Source organism: Acartia tonsa, chromosome 10 (genome assembly GCF_053477335.1).
Source record: "Acartia tonsa isolate MP-2025a chromosome 10, ASM5347733v1, whole genome shotgun sequence".
Classification (NCBI taxonomy): domain Eukaryota; kingdom Metazoa; phylum Arthropoda; class Copepoda; order Calanoida; family Acartiidae; genus Acartia; species Acartia tonsa.
The window spans coordinates 8224902-8245000 of NC_137269.1; the positions used below are offsets into that span (position 1 = coordinate 8224902).

At 32.3% G+C, this 20099-nt stretch overlaps 1 protein-coding gene across 1 annotated transcript in view; it reads left to right on the forward strand.

Moving 5' to 3' along the window:
* Positions 1-20099, forward strand: part of LOC145329319 (uncharacterized) — a 126721-nt gene that overhangs the window by 30770 nt on the left and 75852 nt on the right. Inside the window, exon 2 of the mRNA XM_080173379.1 lies at positions 20071-20099. This exon is cut by the window's right edge and continues 40 nt beyond it. Coding sequence (XP_080029505.1) covers positions 20071-20099 — 29 coding nt within the window. The remainder of the gene's footprint in view (positions 1-20070) is intronic.

The following is a 20099-nucleotide window of genomic DNA, read 5'->3' on the forward strand; positions in this document are numbered from 1 at the left end:
AGGTAAGATTGGGGTAAGCTCTGCAGGGCTAGAATAACCCACAAGGGATTGTTAAAGTCTTAATGGATAAAAATAAGAAGCTAAAGCTAAATAAACATTATGTTAAAGGTATAGGTACGTATAATAATAAAGTTAGAGTATAGAGGGGTCGATGGTATATGGCTACATAGAACTATGGCAAAGACCTACTAACATATTCATATTGGTCTAGAAATTTGACAGCTTGGACCCTAAAATGGCCGAGTTTTATACAGGATTTTTCATTATTAGAAACAATGCCCTAACTATAAAATTTACCATATATTTGTGTTTTTCCTTAATAAATAATGGATATATCTTAAAATTAATGAAGGAAACAAATCAATTTTAGCATTGTCAAAAAATTATAAAAACTGTAAAAATTTTGGCCTTTCAGTAAAATATTTTCACTTCAAGCTGCTAACAATACAATCATTTCGGGAAGTAGATACCAATGCCAATTTTTAAAAATAGCAATAATAAGGTTCAAATTAAAATCAATATAGGTTTAATTTGTTTTTAAAATATTTTCCTTTTGAGGGGGCTTTTAAATGTTTTTCCCAGTAATAGATAGATAACTTTCTTCCTTTCCCCTTTCCGAAATATTAGAACTGTCCGTAGATCCTACGTAGCTTCTGCGCATGTCTATTTATATGTTATATCTAGTAGAGAAGCTACTCTATAATTCACTTTGTCTATCAGTAAGTCCGGATTTTTTTCCAATGAATTTGCAAATAAAAATTAATCTGTATTTGACTTTGATAAAAGGATTTTACATCCTTTTAAATATACAGGGTGCGCCACATAAAACCGGACTTTATCTAAATTGTAAACAAATGAACATAAAATCGTCAATTTTAAAGATCTTATCAAATTTTAAAAACTAAGAAGCAAACTAGGTATATGACTATTAGATCATTGATTAAAATCGCCGCCAGCATCAATCACCGCCTCTACACGCCTCCTCAACCGCCGGCAGTCGCAGGTCAAAATGTACCTGTCCAAGCTGGCAAAGTTCTCCTTGATAGTGGCAATGAGGGAGGACTTTGTGGTATGAGCACGTCTATTGGTGCATGCTTCAAAGTAGCTCCAGGCCCAAAAGTCCATTGAATTAAGATCAAGCTGCTGGGAGGCCACATTTCCTTAGAATTGTGAGTAACCGCAGGATCCAAATTCACCCAACTTTCAAGCTACCCTTGACACGGAGGCCTTTATTTGGACCACAGTTAAGCTAGAATGACGTTCTATACCTTTTTGGAAATGGCATGAAGATTCAGCTAGGGTTGTGAGCGCAATCCATAGTCTAAAATGAGTTTTTAAGTTCCATATGGGTCTTTAACGTCGAGAACCGAGAAATTTTCACGATTTTTGACGTTTTTGACATCTCTAAATCTGCCACGTTTCACTTTGCCGGAGTACTACAGCCAAGCCGTTTTAGATAGAGAGCTCTAGTCTTTTCTATTGTCTTACTTATGTATCTAATAGTATCCCCAGCAAGTTGCATAACTCTACCTCATCTACTGATGGGCTTAGGACCGATTAAGTGGGCCATAGTCGAGAATCCAGATTATATCACCAGCGCATTTCGAATCTGCCTTGTTGAACATAAGCGCGGCCAGCTCGGAGTACGAGCCCATCTTGGTCCAAATTTTTTTTTGTGCTAAAATGTCATTACCTAAGCTTTTAATAGTGGGGTCAAACGTCCTGATTGGTGAAGTAGTTTTGACGCTATGACCGTTTTAAAAAAGTCCGGTTTTATGTGGCGCACCCTGTATGTAAATAATTGCAGCTCTTTTATGACTCTATACATGCCCTTCTCTTCTTTTTACATCAGCAACCAAATGAATGTAATTATTTTCAATTTCTGAAAATCATAAAAATCTGTACATTGCTATATTTTCAATATTTTATTCATTAAATCAATTGATTTTAGAAAGACATATTTTTAAAAATGCTGCTACACTTGATATTATCATCCTTGTTATAATATTCTATAATATTTGAATAAAAGGATTATTATTTTTTGTCAACACTTTTTAAGCTAGCTTTGTAATAATTACGTTTAAATTCTGTTAAATTTACTGATAATTATCATCTAATAATTTATCGCTTATTTTCAAGGTCTTACTATTCTAATTATATATACATTATTATGTTTAATAAGAAAATTCTGACATTCATCTCAGTTTATTTTTTAAAGCTATCTTTGATATATATATTTAAATAAAATAACACAGTACAAATAATAATAAAACAGGGTTTGCTTACAAAACACAATCAAATTAATGGAAACACTTTTGAAAAGATAGCATTGATTTTAAATGATAAATATGCTAAATTTTTTTTACAAAAACTAGGCAAAACATTTTTTTGTCGTTGATAACAATATCTTATTCTTATACTCTTATTTACAAATAGTTTTACACTAAAATCTTTTGATTTAATTGTTTTAACTCTTGTACAATTGGGCAGATGACTTTAATTTATAATAAAGGTCCCCCAAATCCTTATACCAACAAGTTGGTGATTTTGATTATTTCTTCAAACCTTATTCCAATGACAGCATATGAGCTTTCTAGCAGCTAAGTGAGAAAGCAAAATTTCTATCGATAAACAACCTTCTGCAGAGCTTTAGGTCTTTGCTTAAGGAATGTTTGTAGCTATCTGTTTATACATCTATACTCTAAATTTATTCGTATAATACAATAAACTGCAATCTATGATACAAAGTAGCTTGATGTCTGTCCGTCTGTCCTTTAAGATCTCGGTATCCACTGAACTGATTGGATTCTACTCTTCAGGGTATATACCTATTGGTCCTGTGGTGGTTTTAAGCTATTTTTTGGGGGGATGGGACATCCCCAACCCCCAAGAAACAAAAAATCCTCCAACTCCCCTTTTTTTAGGTAGGCTGTAGGGCTAGGCATCAGCCTGTAGCAGAGCCTATTAAAAAAAACATATTCTATATAGAAGGGTTGACTTCCCATTACCTCATAGGGCGAAGCCTCTAGAGGCTAGAGGCGAAGCCGCTTGTCTATTATAAAGAAAATAATAGCATGTTACTCAGTTACCATAAAGCATAATTGTCCTTATTAGTTTTATAAAAGATCATTTTTCTTATAAATACATTTTGATAAGCCATGAATGAAACAAGGATGACAACATCCATAAAAGCGAAGCTGTGAAAGGGTGGGACAAACAAACTTTAACACTTGTAGAATGTCATAATTGAATAAGCAGAATATTAATTAAGTTTAAACAAAAGAGTGAGTAAATTTGATGCAAAGAAACGGACATGATAAGAGTTACACGAAAAATGCTAAACGTTACGGACATACAGACAGACCGACCCTAATTATAGAAAAGCCTTGCTATTAAAAAGAGTTAAAGATAAGTGCTGAAAAAGCTACCTGACGTTTCATCTGCGAGTATCTAAAGGTATTATTGTTTTAGATAAAAAGATAATTGAAGATAGGAATGGGACATTAGAATTAAATTTATTTTTGCTTCCAAAGTTTTATTAACTAATTCTTTCATTGGTTGGCTTTAAAAACTTTTGGGAAATTCTATCAAATCTTGCTGGGTAGTATAAAGAAGCAGTAACTAAACTTTTCAAGAGATAGTTCTTTTTACACAAGGAATGATTATGTTATTTATGAATGGGAGTATATGTTAATTTCTCGTATTCATTCGAATTCGGTGGATAGGAACCGGTTCTCATCCATACGAAAAAACTATGTCTAGCATCGTATTATATCCAGCTTTCTACGAATATAAAAATGTACAATCATAAGATTAAAACCAGTCTATAAAAATCAACCAATAGTGTCGCGAACATTAGCACAAGTCGCTACAAAAGAGCAGAAAGCAATTTGCCAGCAGACGAAAAATGTCCCAACCAGGGGTATCCAGGTAGTTGTCTGGTTATACATCTATATTAATAGATTTATTATCTTGACCAATATAAAAGCACAAAAGCAAATTAGAAGGAATTCCAATAAAGAATATAAGAATGGTATTTTGTAGGAATCTAAATGGATAAGACAATGACCGATAAATTGATGCACATCACCAATAATAATACACAAAACTACCCATTCTGTAGGTTACAATTAGTAGTTGAAACGTTTGGACATTCAACTTAATGAAACAACCAATAAAAATTAATAGGAAAACGTTATTGTAAGAATTTGGGGACTAGTGTAACAAACTGCCTGGTGTCCAACCCTTCCCTGGTATATTGTAAAGATTATTTAGGTCAAAGCAAAGAAATCCACCCTTTGTTAAGAAAGCACGGGTTCAAGTCTCGGTCTTAAGAATGGACAATGGCCCCAAAAAAGACAAAAATTATCATTGATACCATTCAGAGTATTCTAAAAATCTTTCTCGTTTTAATCAGATAATAATATCACATAGAAATTGTTGTTAAAAAAGTTAGAAAATCAACATGTTTAATAGGGTAACCGGATATCCGGCTGATTTTTAAGGCTGGATATTCGGTATCCGGTTGGATGTCTGGCCAACGTTCGATAGCCGGCATTATAAATCAGCCGGAAATATGGTGTCCAGATATTTTTAATATCCGGTATCCGGCCGGCTTTGAAAATGGCCGGATATCCGGCCCAACCCTAATGTTAACCCATAGTAAAGATTGACCAGAGAAACCTCACATAGGAAATAAATATATACAACAATTTGTTTGGTATAGTGACACAATTTTACCAAAATATTCAATAGTTATTTCTCGCATTGTATTATAAACAGCTTTCCGCGGATATAAAATGTACAATTTTAAGATTAAAATTAGTTTTTTTAGCCCCGAGATGGCGAAGGCACGGGCTAAAATACATTTTTATATTTATAGAAAACTGGATATAATATGATGCTAGACATAGTCTTTTCATATGGATGAGAACCAGTGCGAATCCATCGGTTTCGAATGAATACGAGAAAAAGATTTAATATTTTTTATGGTTAATGGCGCGACTGTAGTTTTATTTCTTTAAAAGCGGATACTCCCCTATAGGCATATAGGAGATGGGAGTAGTGGGTTAATTGCACCCTCCATTTTTATTTCAGTTTAAAAAAATTAAAAATTTAGTTCTTTTTCTTGGGGGGGGGGGGGGGGATAGTTGCTCTAGAGTTCCAAAAACTAGAGTTTATGTCGATTTTAATGGACTCTGCTAACATTTTGCATCAATTTTAAAAAAATAGGCATTAAATAATTTGTTGAAAACTAAGAAATATTTTTTTCTGCTTCAAAATGAGAAAATGAGATATTGGTTATTATTTTCTGTCAATAGTATGTGGGCTAAATTAAGCTTTACTTTTGTTCCATTAAAAAAACACCCTGTACAATGGTTCCAGTGGTTAGCGTCATCAAATAATAGTTATTTCTCGTATCGTATTATAAACGGCTTTCCGCGGATATAGAATGTACAATTATAAGATTAAAACTAGTTTTTTTTTAGCCCCGTAGAATCCGGTGGATAGGAACCGGTTCTCATCCATACGAAAACTATGTCTAGCATCGTATTATATCCAGCTTTCTACGAATATAAAAATGCACAATCATAAGATTAAAACTAGTTTTTTTAGCTCCAAGGTGCCGAAGGATTCGACTCTAGCGGCTTTGCCTCAAGAGGTTTGATCAACCTAATATTTTGTATTTTAGATTTTTAAGAAAAATATTTTTTTTTTATATTTGGGGGAGGGGGTTAGTCGACCCCACTGTTTTAATTCTAGTTTTAAAAAGACGGTTCAGCAGTTAGCGATAACAGACAGACAGACATCGTTTTACTTTGTGTTATAGATTAACTAATACTATTTACATTTGGACGTAACTGTCCTTGTGTTATATTATTTGTAAAACCAGCTAACCAATAAACACATCTATAAGATGTACGTTCATATGATCATACAAAACAACAATTTATTGAGTTATCAAAAATAGCAAAAAATATTTTTTAAGACTGTAGTTTCAAAAAGGCTATTAATAAATATTTTAGATAAAAAACAGTTAGTATATTTGGGTTGAATATATAAGATTATACGTAATTTTATTGCTACATCGTTAATTTAGGCATGTAAGAGTTGTCCTATCGACTTCAAACTTTGCATGAGGATTCCTATAGGAGTTAGGTACGATTTAGAAAGTTAAGCAAACTCTATAATCATTACCAGAATGTCCGCACGTCCATTTTAAACATGTTGATTTTTAGCTTTGTTAACAACAAAATATTATATGATAAAATAATACGATTGATCTTAGGACAACAAAGTATAATGTTATAAGCGAAGCAACTCTATAATCAAGTCCTAATGTAAGTATGTCCTTAAACAATATCCTGTATTTAAGCAGTTTTTAATAAATTAACTTATAATTTAGTTTCGACTTTTATACATTTATACTCTGATTATTGAGTTCTGACACTCTACACGTGTTAATGTTCGTTTGACCTACCGTTTCAGAGCTTCGCTTTTATATATGTTGTCATTTTTGTTATAACTTCGCTATATAAGGACATTTTTTACTGCATCGTTAGCTAACTACGGGACAAGGACATTTTATTTATTCCATGCTATTCACGTTCACTTATTATTGGTAGATAAAGATAGATAGATTAGATAGACATCCATAGATAAATTGATAGATTAACATAGATAGATATGGATAGATTATGTTTATTCCATGCTATTCACGTTCACTTATTATTGGTAGCTATAGATAGATAGATTAGATAGACATTCATAGATAGATTGATAGATTAACATAGATAGATATGGATAGATTATGTTAGCATTATTGATAGATAGATTAAATAGACATTCATAGATAGATTGATAGATTAACATAGATAAATATGGATAGATTATGTTTATTCTATGCTAAACACACTCACTTATTATTGGCAGCTATAGATAGATAGATTAGATAGACATCCATAGATAGATTGATAGATTAACATAGATAGATATGGATAGATTATGATTATTCAATGCTAAACACTTTCACTTATTATTGGTAGCTATAGATAGTTAGATTAGATAGACATTCATAGATTAATTGACGAACCCCAAACTGTCCCACTTTGGGAAAGACGATTCCAGTGACGTCATATACGTTCCGGGAAAAAAAGGGAAGGGGGGAAGAAAATCTTTTTCCTTTTCTCCTATCTCTTTTGAAGAGATTTTCTTCCCCCCTTCCCTTTTCTTTCCCGAAACGTATATGACGTCACTGGAATCGTCTTTCTCAAAGTGGGACAGTTTGGGGTTCGTCAGATAGATTGATAGATTTACATAGATAGATATGGATAGATTATGTTATCATTATTGGTAGCTGTAGATAGATAGATAGATAGACATTAATAGATAGATTGATAGATTAACATAGATAGATATGGATAGATTATGTTATCATTATTGGTAGCTGTACATAGATAGATTAGATAGACATTCATAGATAGATTGATAGATTAACATAGATAGATATGGATAGATTATGTTATCATTATTGGTAGCTGTAGTTAGATAGATTAGATAGACATACACAGATAGATTGATAGATTAACATAGATAGATAGGATAGATATATTTTAATATTAAAAATGATAGATATATAGCTATAAAGGTAGTAGAAATAGATGCATTTTAGCAATACATCTACTACTCTATAACCAGTATGAACCCGTCGTAAGAACGTTCATTAATTCAAGAACAAGAAAACACTTTTTAACCAGTTTACAATCTAAACACCTTTTATTGTAGCTGGACAAAGTGTATAAAAAAATCAGCCTTGCATCGTCATAAACATGAGGGATTATCCATCTGGTTTTTAGGGGTTTTCTTTCCCACTTCTCCTCTCATCTCCCTCATTTTTATGACGTCACATGGTTAATTTTTTAGACACTTTGTCCAGCTACCTTTTATTACAGTATCTTGTTATTTTTTCAGGTACACCGACAAACGTCCTACCGCGACAAACGTCCTAATGCGACAAACCTCCTAAACGACAAACCTCCTAAACGACAAACGTCCTAAAGGGACAAACGTCCTAATGCGACATCTCTTTAGTAAAACGTCCTAAATATTTACAAAAATTATGAAATAAAAAAAATCTTCTAAATTTAAGGACAAAATCCTCTAATTGTAAAAATATTTAACAATATCAAATTCAAAATGGCGATAAAACACAGGAAAAAATATTTTCTAAATCGAATAACTTTAACCATAGGCTAAATTTTACAAATCTGTTCGACAGTAAGTCTGTGTTGGCTTTCACAAACGGATTGGTTTCGAACCCGATACAACCGTGCATTACAAAAATAAACCTTTAATTTTCTAAATTAAAAAAATATATATCTATTTCCTTTTATTTTAGAACATTTTTAAATTAAATTTGGAAGATTTAATTTTTTAAAAAAATTAGGACGTTTTACTTAAGAAATGTCGCATTAGGACGTTTGTCGTTTAGGATGTTTGTCGTTTAGGAGGTTTGTCGCATTAGGACGTTTGTCGTATTAGGACGTTTGTCGGTGTACCATTTTTTCATAATAACGTTAGCGCCTCTAGCATCCACGGGCATTCTATTTGGAGTGTATGAAAGTAAAGAAAAATGGCATAAAACCCTCCAAACTTAAATCTAATTAAAAATAAAATAGCCTAAAACCAACCCGACACTTATGTGAAGCTACCCTGAATTGGAGAACTCGATCGGTTACGTTGTTGCAAAATCTTAGGCTACAAACAAAAAACCTTTTTCCTATTATATAAAGAAGAAAGTTTTTTTTTGTCTGTAGAAAAGGATCTCGCTAATCACTGAACCGATACGGTTCTTCTTTACAGTGAAGCTTCTTATTGGACCAGAGAAAGTTTTAAACTATTTTGAGGAGGGTATCTTACCCTCCCAATAGAAAAATTTCCCAACCAAAAAAATTTAACTTTTTCTTTTAAAACTTAAATTGCAAAATCGTGTTTTCCCCTTCCAACTTAAGTGCCCCTAGAGGCTTCTAGGGGGGCGTGTCCTAAAAATAGTAATATTTTTTCTGTCATATTGTTGCTGCAATACTTCTTATTCATTATAATATAGATGGATAGATTGATAGTTATTGGTTATTGTATGCTAATCACGTCTAGAATTATTATTGGTTTGGTTAGCCATTCTGTTATACGAATACAGTTAGGAATATACAAATATATTTTTAAAAGCGAGGCTTTTCTTTAATTAGGATAGGTCTGTCCGCCCATACGTCCGTAACGGATAGCTTATTTTGTTAATTTAGGCACGCTAGAATTGTTCTATCAAATTTCAAACTTTGTATGATGATTCATGTCGTACTTAGGTACGATTTAGAAAACGTAGTAACTCTATAATCGTTGCCAGAATGTCCGTACGTCCATTTTAAACATGTTAGTTTTTAAATTTTTTAATAAAATTTTTATGTTATATAATCATCCGATTGATCTGATTTTTGGAGTACTTATTCCTATTACAATAAGGTACAATGTTATAAACGAAGCATCTCTATAATCAAGTCCTAAAAATGTCAGTATGTCCTTTAACAGAAATCTGTATTCAAGAAGTTTTGCAACAAATTTACGTATAATTTTGTCGAAACTTATATATCTATCTTTTGTATATTTAGTTCTGACACTCTACTAGCGTTAATGTTCTTCTGTCATACCGTTTCAAAGCTACGCTTTTATGGATGTTGTCATCCTTGTTATAAAGAAAACCAAAGAATTGAAAAAATTTCTAATCATATTTAATGTAATTTGGTAAAATCCAACAAACTAAAGGATAGGAAAAATCTGCTATTTGTTTTAAATTCCTTTCCACAATTTTTAATAAAAGTCTAGTACTTACGTAAACATGTTTTCGGCTATTTTTCGAAGATTTTTAACCACCTTTCGAAACAAGAAGAAAAAAAGTCAAACTCTAATATATCATTTGCCTGAGAAAATAGTTGGTTTTAGACTATTAATGCTACTTTGAACTTAACAAAGTGTTTGATATAAAGCATAAAAATAAATCGTCTTTATAAGTGGAGGTTTTAGACTATTTTCTCAATATAAAGCTGTAAGGGGCTAGAAGCAAAAAGAAATTGGAGTCATAAGCCTAACAGGCAGGGATAAAAGAGGTGATAACCCCCCCCCCCCCAAAAAAAGATTTTAAAGTTTGAATTTTTCCCCCCCAAAAAATTAAAAAGCTTGGCGTCCTTGCCTATATAACATAAAGATTACCCCCCCCCCCCCCAAATTAAAAAGCTTGGATGCCCTTGACATTTTTTTGTTCTTTATATAGGGAAGCTTTATACTAGTATTTATTAGGGTTTGGCCGGATATTCGGTTTTGCTGGATATTTGACCGGATAGCCGGCCCTTTGTAATATCCGGCCTGATGCCGGATATTGAAACTATCCGGATATCCGGCTGATTTATAATGCAGGATATCCGTTTATCCATCCGGATACCTGGTAATTTGGCGGATATCGGGCAATTTTCATATCCGTCCTTATACTGGATATCCGGTATTAGAAATCGGCCGGATATCCGGTATTAGAAATCGGCCGGATATCCGGTACTCGGTTTAAGAAATCGGCTTGATATCCGGTATCCGGTCAAAAAAGAATCCCTAGTATTCATGTATCTAATAATCAGATAATGATTTTTTTTTGCATTCATTCTATGACGCCTTGAAAACAATTTGTATTTACTTTATAGCGTAATAGATTTTTATTTGTTTTTGGATTAGGTAGAGAGTAAACATGAATATATAGAACTATATAAATTGGGTATATATGGTTTCATGGCAACGCCTCTTAAGAGGCGCTTCTTCGTATTTTCACAGAAGCTTTTCCTCAATTTCTAGCCCCCTGCTCTAACCCTGCGGGGCCATTTGTCTAACCCTGCATGGCAATCACCTAACACAACTTAACCTAACCTAACCTGAAACAAGTAATAAATAAATAAGTAAAGGATCTCAGTCTGTCTGTCTGTGTTACAGAAGGATCTCGTTAAACACTCAACCGATATGGTTCTTCTTCAAAGGGTAGCTTCTCAAAGGTCCTAGGAAGGTTTAAACTTATTTCAGGAGATGTTACCACTACCTTTACAAGAAAAATCGCCTCTAAAAAAAAGTTTTCTTTTAAAACTGAAAATGGTGTGTCAACTTCCGCCCCCCTCCTCCTCCACTCAAGGGCCCCTAAAGGCCTTTAGTGGCGAAGCCGCTACTAGTATTAATAGATAGATAGCCTGATAAATTACAATGTATAGTATGAAGAAAGGAGAAATGTAATTAATGTTTTAATCAATTTTGAGGTCTCTACATTGAACAATAAAAAGAGACAATCAATTTGCTTCTACACAATACCGGGGAGGGAGGAGTCAATGGGCTGTCTATTACATTAGTCCCCAAAGTCTTTTTTGGCGTGTTTTATTCGTTGTTTTATCAACATTGGAGACTTTTATTGAATTCTGATTTTGATGGATAATCCCTCATTTCTATGACGTCCCATGGCTGATTTTTGAGACACTTTGTCCCGCTACGTCATTTGTATTAAATGACGTCACCTTTTTTATAAGCACAATGCTGCTTCCAAAGCTTTGCTTTAAATATAAGCCTATAATTATAAGGAGCAAACAGGATAACCCTCTATATGAATAATATGTATGAAAATATCTGAATATCAGGTAAAGTAATATCCTCTCGCTTTTATATTATGTCTCTTTGATTTATGGATTTATGCTTGTTTATTAGAGGCTTTCAGAATACAAAATAATAGCAAAATACATTCCCATATAAACGACCCCTTAAATAGTGAATGTAAATATTCATTTATTTCCCGGGTATGATCATTTATATCTCTGGTATCATTTTTAGAAGATTTTAAATTTTTTTTGGAAGATTTTAGAATTTTTATTAATTACTAAAAGAAAGAAAAATGATACCAGGGAAATTAATGAAATTTAAAAACCAAAATTAAACCACATTTTAGCATAAAAATGAGTTTTTGTTTAAATGAGAATGATATTTCTATCCAGATTTTGTTTAGGAATACCACATTTATGCTCAGAAAATTATGTTCTTATACAGATGTGAAAATAAAAATTTTTCTTGTAAGTGGTGTGCACAGTGAATCAATAGGGGTGCGTGAAACTATTAGGGGTGAAAAAAGGGGAAGGCGGTCAACTGTTTATTACTAATAGTAGTTGTATGCTTTTATGACTAATACATAATTTATGCAGAGGCCTTTTATTGGTCCTTGTAAGATTCAAAGATAGAAGCAGCTTATAGTGGATATAAAAAATTACGTCATACAATACTATTGATAGGCAGCTTACATTTCAACTGACCAATGGTAGGCCAGTATGACGCATTTTTAAAGTTGTCAATAAAAAAGGTAGAATGAAAAAATAACACCTTATTCATTTTTATAGTTTTCCTAAGCAAAGTCAATAAAAAGCATGATAAATCAGGCCAAGATTATTTTTCATAATTTTACCTCAACATTTGTATTCTATTATATCTATAATACAAAGTAGCTTGATGTCTGTCCGTCTGTCTGTCCCTTAAGATCTCAGTAACCACTGAACCGATCGGATTCTACTCTTCAGGGTATATACCTACTGGTCCTGAGGTGCTTTTAGGCTATTTTCTTTGGGTTGGGACACCCCACATCCCCCCAAAAACCAAAAAGTCCCCCCCCATTTTTTTAAAATAGAAACTAGTGGGGGCACCTTAGTGGGGGTACTTAATTTTTTTTTAATTACCTCTTGGGGCAAAGCCCCTAGAGGCTAGGGGCGAAGCCGCTAGTATAGTAGTAAGGATTTGAATCTAAAGCTTAAGATTTCAATAGCTGCTGAACTGATTGAGTTCTCCATTTCTAGTTAGATTCACATAGGTCCCATAATAGTTTTATGCTATTTTTTTATTTAAGTCTTGAGGTGTTTTAGTTATAATATGAAAAATTTAAATATTTAAAAAAAACAATGAAATAGGAGGCCCTCTAACATACCTAACATACATATCTATGTACATATATAGATAGACAAGATATAGAACTAAATAATCAATTATTCATGTTGTTGTGATTAGAATAATCCAACCTAACATACACACACACACACAAACACACACATACACACACACATACTCACATATATATCTTTCTTGTATGGTTGGGCATAATGTCAACTTTATTGTATAACAAACACAAATATATCTTTCTTGTATGGTAGGGCATAATATCAACTTTATTGTATGACAAACACAAATATATCTTTCTTGTATGGAATGGCATAATGTCAACTTTATTGTATGGCAAACACATATACATCTTTCTTGTATGGTAGGGCATAATGTCAACTTTATTGTATGACAAACACACATATATCTTTCTTCTATGGTGGAGCATAATGTCAACTATATTGTATGACAAACACATATATATCTTTCTTGTATGGAAGGGCATAATGTCAACTTTATTGTATGGCAAACACATATATATAGCTTTCTTGTATGGTAGGGCATAATGTCAACTTTATTGTATGACAAACACATATATATCTTTCTTTATGGAAGGGCATAATGTCAACTTTATTGTATGGCAAAAGTTTAAAGAAACACTGAAGATTCTGTTGTATTTTTTACTTAAAGAGATTCCTTTTTTGAGGAACCCCATTTAATGATTGGTTGATCATTCAACCCCAAATTAAATTAAAAGAGTTACAGCCCTTATTTTAATGAAGAGTAATAGTAAATACCAAAAAAAGAAGATAGAATAATAGATAAAAATCAACTAAGGACAACTTTCAAAATTAATCGCGGTAGCTTCAAAAGATTCTAAAATAGAAAAATCATGATCAAACGATAAATCTCTTTGCTTTTTATGTACAATTTTATCCTTTTTATCTCCTTAGAATTATAAAGAAAAGGGGATTTATTTGAGTATAAAGAGTAGATATATCTGGATTGTATTTTCAATACAAAATTGGGTAAAAAAATGTGCCTTATTAATTGGTTTATTTATAAGAACCTAGTAATAGTGTCTAACTTTTTATCTTTGTGACGTAACAAAAATCGAAGGATGAGAGGGGAGGTGGGAAAGGAAACCCCTAAAAAAGAGATGGATTTTTGTTACGTCACAAAGATTAAAAGATAGACACTATTACTAGGTTCATTTATAACATAAATAAAGTACACCGCTCGCAATGTTGTTTACATACACACACCTGTACAGACTAATGCACACAAGCTTAAACTTAGACACGTATGCTTACAACTGATTTAGAGATTGGCTAAAATTTTGACATGTCATGTCAAAGATTGATCTTTACTTTATCTTGGTTACTGTTATCTTTTCCCTTTAAATTTAGATCATTTATTATTGCTGAGCTAGTTTTAAACATAAAACCCTTGTTATTGAATGCATTCAGACTATTCCTTATATAGAGTATCTTTGCTATAAAAATAATATTTTTCTTAAAATGTAAAGTTTTTCAGACGATTCTCCTTTTCTCCACTTTTTAATATAAAATTTTGTTCAACAAGTACATTTGTTTTCATAAGAAATGAAGGAATCAATAAAAAAAAGTTACTAGCAAAACAGAAGAATTTTAGAAAAAGACAAATAAATATCATAAATGTCTTGGGGTGGCTTTAAGCTATTTGCTTAAACTACCTTTTCCTCCTCCAAAGGCTAGGGGAGAATTAATTGGTCAATATTAAAATATTTTTTTTAGTAGAAATGCTTTTTATTTTAAATGTATTGTATATTACATTGAATAAAGAAGTTGCTATAGTTTTATTGTGGTTAAAGAGTGGCTGCGCTACTTGAAATAGTTTGAAATGTATGAGTCTAGTTTCTGAGAAACAATATTTACTAGCCTAGTTCTACAATAACCCATTTTCAATATTTTAACAAAGTTTTTGGAGGAGAAGCTACTCTCTAACTATATGTTTTTATATTTGTCCGTAAGTGTGATAGAAAATCTCAGTTGCATGTGACAGGGTTTTGTCAACACCCTCTAAAACTAGATGAAGCAATCAACTGCCATCCCTTTAGAATTCTCAACTTCATTGTGAATCATTTTGTACGCCACTAAATAGATATTTCTGGCGTAGCTGCCCAATAATTTGTATGTTTGGCTGTAAATCCTACCAATTTTTTTTTGTAAGCCACTAGTATTTTATAATTAAAATGACAGTATGCTCATTTAAGAACACAGTAATAGTGTCTGACTGATTATGTTGTAACAAAAAAAATTAGCCAATGAGAGGCCGTTATTGACCAATGGTAAAATTTATAGTGGTGGTAGTGCGAATGGGGCGCTTGTCCAATATTATGGTATGGAGATCGCTCTTCTATGAGTACTACTAAAATCCTACTTTTACTGCAATACACATAGACATTCTCATCGTAGGTTCGTCAATTTAGAATGCTTATCCCTCTATTCCCACAAGTATAATACGAATTTGGTTGAGCCCGTGGTAGCTCAACAAAGACCCACGCGAGGTATTATATTGCTTTAAACTAAGAATAAATGGTTGGTTATGGTATTCGATCTGTATCATATAAGTATATTAATCACTCAAGAAGGAAGATGATTTTATAAAGTGTATTTACATTACAAGTGAATAAATTAAGTATGAAAATATTTACAGGATAAGTGATAATAATCATAAGTAGTGTAGGACAGAAAAGTGCCCCAAGTCCTAAGCATTGAATTGTGCTAAGTGTTAGGTTTCTAACATAAGGCCTAAGCTCAATTCATGCTAAGTACTGAGGGTCCTAAATTTAAACTACAATGCATGCCAAACAACTAAGTCATTACCTTTAAAGCCAGAAGAACTTGATGGTTAGAGAGTCAATAAATAACTGAGATATTTTAAGAAGTGCAAGCTATAACATCAACTATTAATAAGGATCTAAGCCCTTGTCTGTTTAATGAAGTGTTTGTATGTTAAACTTGTGATGTAAATCAAACTATGGTTGTAGGCATACATACTAGAACTAAGTGGTTACATGGTTACTTTAACAATAAACATAATGTTTTAATAAGCATATAACAATAATCAATCACATACAGTTTACCATGATTAGGCTAGCATTACCCATATATGGTATTATATTGGTAAAGATAGGCTAATAAATACTTAAAAGCATATAAAAAGTGCCTTAGGGCTAGCTAGAGTAATTGTGTCTCGTGCCTGAGTTGCGCTCGATAATTGCCATAGCACGTCAATCAAATATTCAGATTCTACTTTTATATGGTGTAAAATTTATAGTAAACATAGGTAAGTGGACTAGATGTGAAGCATTTCTGTAAAAGTCTCATTCGTACGTTCAAAGAATTTTGAAAATTTGGGATCGCATCTCCAGTGGCCTCTCATTGGCTAATTTTTTTTGTTACGTCATAATCAGTCAGACACTATTACTGTGTTCTCATTTAATTTTTAAGGAATTTTTATGAAATTTTCGTACAGTGAAAAAGATGGCAAATAAAACTTTATCATATGGTGTTTAGGTTATTTATAACTTAATTATTGAAGTTCTTTCCTATTATTAAAATTGTTATACGTGTTAATTTTATCTATCTTTTTCTCCCTTCTTAAATCTTTGTTATATATATCTTTATAAATTATATACAGAACATCAAAAACTAGAATATAAAACTATATTCTACTATGTAACTACAGAATAAAGTTTTGGTAGCAATGTATCTCTAAAATTAAAAAAATGTGCATGTTTTCAAAAAGAATTGATAATAAAAAGAATCCTGCTAACCACCGAACTTACATCATTCTCCTTTACAGTGTAGCTTCTCATAGGTTCTGGGAAGGTGTATAGCTGTTTTGGGGAAAGGTAGCATCACCCTCCCAAGATAAATCACAAAAAAACATAAGCATCTATCGTTAATTGGGTATACCTATTAGTACCAAAAATAAGGACAGTAAATTCTGATACAGTAATATTAAATAATTATTCAATTTCTAAGCAACTTTAATCTTCGGAAAGTATCAAGTTATAGACTATTAAAAACAAAATAAAATAAAATTTAATTCGAAGAAATTTGCATTATTTAGGCAAAAATTGTATTTACAACTAAGTGGATAAGTGTATCTTTCTTTTAATACAAACTACAAATATTTACTCTGAAACATAAATAGGAAAAAGAGAATTACAATAGAAATGGCAGAATAAAACAAGGATGACAACATCTGTAAAAGCGAAGCTCTGAAACTGTAGGACAAACAAACGTTAACACTTGTAGATTGTCAGATCTAAATAATCAGAATTTAAATGTATAAGAGTCGAAACAAACTGCAAGTACATTTCTTGAAAAACTGCTTAAATACAGGATGATGTTTAAGGACATACTTACATCTCTAGACTTGATTATAGAGATGCTTTGCTTATAACATTTTTCTTTGTTGTCCTAGGATTCAGTATTCCAAAAAAACAGATCATTCGAATATTTATATCACATAAAAAGTTTAAAATCAACATGTTTAAAACGGACGTACAGACATTCTGGTAACGATTATATAGTTGCTACACTTTCTAAATTGATCTACCTACTACAGAAATCACCATGCAAAGTTTGATATTAATAGGATAATTCTAACATGCCTAATTGAGCTAAAAGAGCTAACCGTTATGAACTGATGGACCGACCATAATTATAGAAAAGCTTCATTTTTAAATAAGAAAATCACAACAGTAGAAATAAAACAAGGACGTTTGCATCAAAATGGATTCTTTTCAAAAAAAATTAGGCTCGCTACTCGCTTTTAAAAAATCCTACAAAATCGCATAAAAATCTACAAAAATTAAATAAAATCATAAAAGGGTGATTAACATAAGATTTAGTTTATTTTTTTTTTAAATTTTTAATGTGATTTTGGAGGATTTTTTGAAAGCAAGTAGCGAGTCTAATTTTTTAAAAGAATCCACCTAAGATTGACTACTTTTCTCGTCGCGGGGGGGGGGGGGGGGGTAATGGGATCAAATCTAGGCCCCAAAATGCGTTATAATTAAAGATGTTAAAAGTTGTTGGAATGCCATGAAATGGAAAATTCATACTATTGCCAAAAACATTTTAAAAATTTGGCCAAAATTTTAAAAGAGAAAAGTGGCTTAAAATGAAGTCTGACCGCCATGGAGATTATATAGTAAATACTGAAATTTACTCTATAAAGATTGTAATGTAGACAAAAAGAATTTAGATAGAGCGTTTTATAGTGCCTATAAAGAAGATGACGTCAGACAATACAAATGACCACTTATAGTTCAATACACAGAATAAATTACCAATGGCAGGCCAGTATACATTTTTATTGACCAATGGTAGACCAGTCTAACATCATTTCTATAGGAACTATAAAAAGCTTTAAATTAGATAGCTAGCTTTAATATTAGCTGAATGCATTTCATTTACCCCAAAGCGTTACGGCGATAAACAGTGAATTAAAGAAGCTACTCTTAAAGAAGCTCTGATACTGAAATATCTATAATACAAAGTAGCTTGATGTCTGTCCGTCCGTCCCTTAAGATCTCGGTGACCACTGAACCGATTAGATTCTACTCTTCAGGGAATATACCTACTGGTCCTGTGGTGGTTATAGGTTATTTTCTTGGGAGATGGGACACCCACAACGCCCCCCCCCCCAAAAAAAAAAAAAAAAAAAAATCCCCTCAATTTTTTAGGCATTTAATTTAAAATGTCATGGTCGCAGCACCAGAGGAACTTAATCTTTTTAATAACCTCTTGGGTCTATTCATAAAAAGGGGGACGCGCACCAACTATTCTATTCCCCAACAAGGAAAAAAATCAACACATCAGGCACCGAAATTTTTCGTTTATTGGCATAAACATCATCAGGGTATGGTTATTTATATGCATTTTTTCACATAAAATTTAGCAGTATCTTCGAGCATTGTCAAGAATAGAATAGACCTCTTGGGTCAAAGCCCCTAGAGGCTAGAGGGAAGCCGCTAGTTTAAATATAAATAAAGATTGATGGATTTATATAAAAGTGATGTATATTGTACATGATTTATATTTACATAAATGCATTTGAATAAACAAGTCTAGTTTACCATTCATTTAATCATTGGGTTGTAAGCAATATTTAGAGATAGATAGACAGATAGATAGATAGGTACAGATATATATATCTATAATACAAAGTAGCTTGATGTCTGTCCGTCTGTCCGTCTGTTTGTCCCTTAAGATCTCAGTAACCACTGAACCGATTGGATTCTACTCTTCAGGGTATATACCTATTGGTCCTGTGGTGGTTTTAAGCTATTTTCTTGGGGGGTGGGACACCCCCAACCCCCCCAAAAACAAAAAAAATCACCCCCATTTTTTTTTTTTTTTTTTTTTTTGTAAGAAATATCCTTGGTCCTTTGTAGAAGATTCCTTTGTGGAGGATTTCCTTTGTGGAATATTTTTTTTTACAAATTTCACCTTACACTTTTTTTACCATCTCTTGGGGCAAAGCCCCTAGAGGCTAGGGGCGAAGCCGCTAGTATAGATATATAGACAGTAAGCTAGGTAAAAGTATAGTTAGATAGATAGATATATTCATAATAAGTATAGTTTTGCTTTTATTTGATCAATAGTTGTAAGCAATATTTAAGAATAGATAGAAAGATAGATAGGTATATTTTCAATAAGTATAGTTCAGCTATTTTTAAATCATTGGTTTTAAAGGAATATTTGGGAAAAGATAGAAAGATGGCAGGAATAAGGTATAACCAACAAGCAAAATAAATCTAAAAAAATATTTGGAGGGCAAATGGAGAGGTCGTCAATTTTACGATGTGTTGCCACCCAACGACAGCTGAAAAACACGTATAGGTTTCGTGATTTTCTTCCGAATCAATTTCGTTATTGGTATGAGCTGGAAAGATGGATAAAAGAATAGATAAAAATCGTTGGGAATGGGGGGGGGGGGGGGAGGTGTCAAAATATTCTTGTGTGCTCGGCGCACCCCATCGCTGCTTCTAACCAACCAAAAATATATCTTTTTTTTTCTTTTTAGACATCTCGCGGGGAACTTGGAGCTAGATT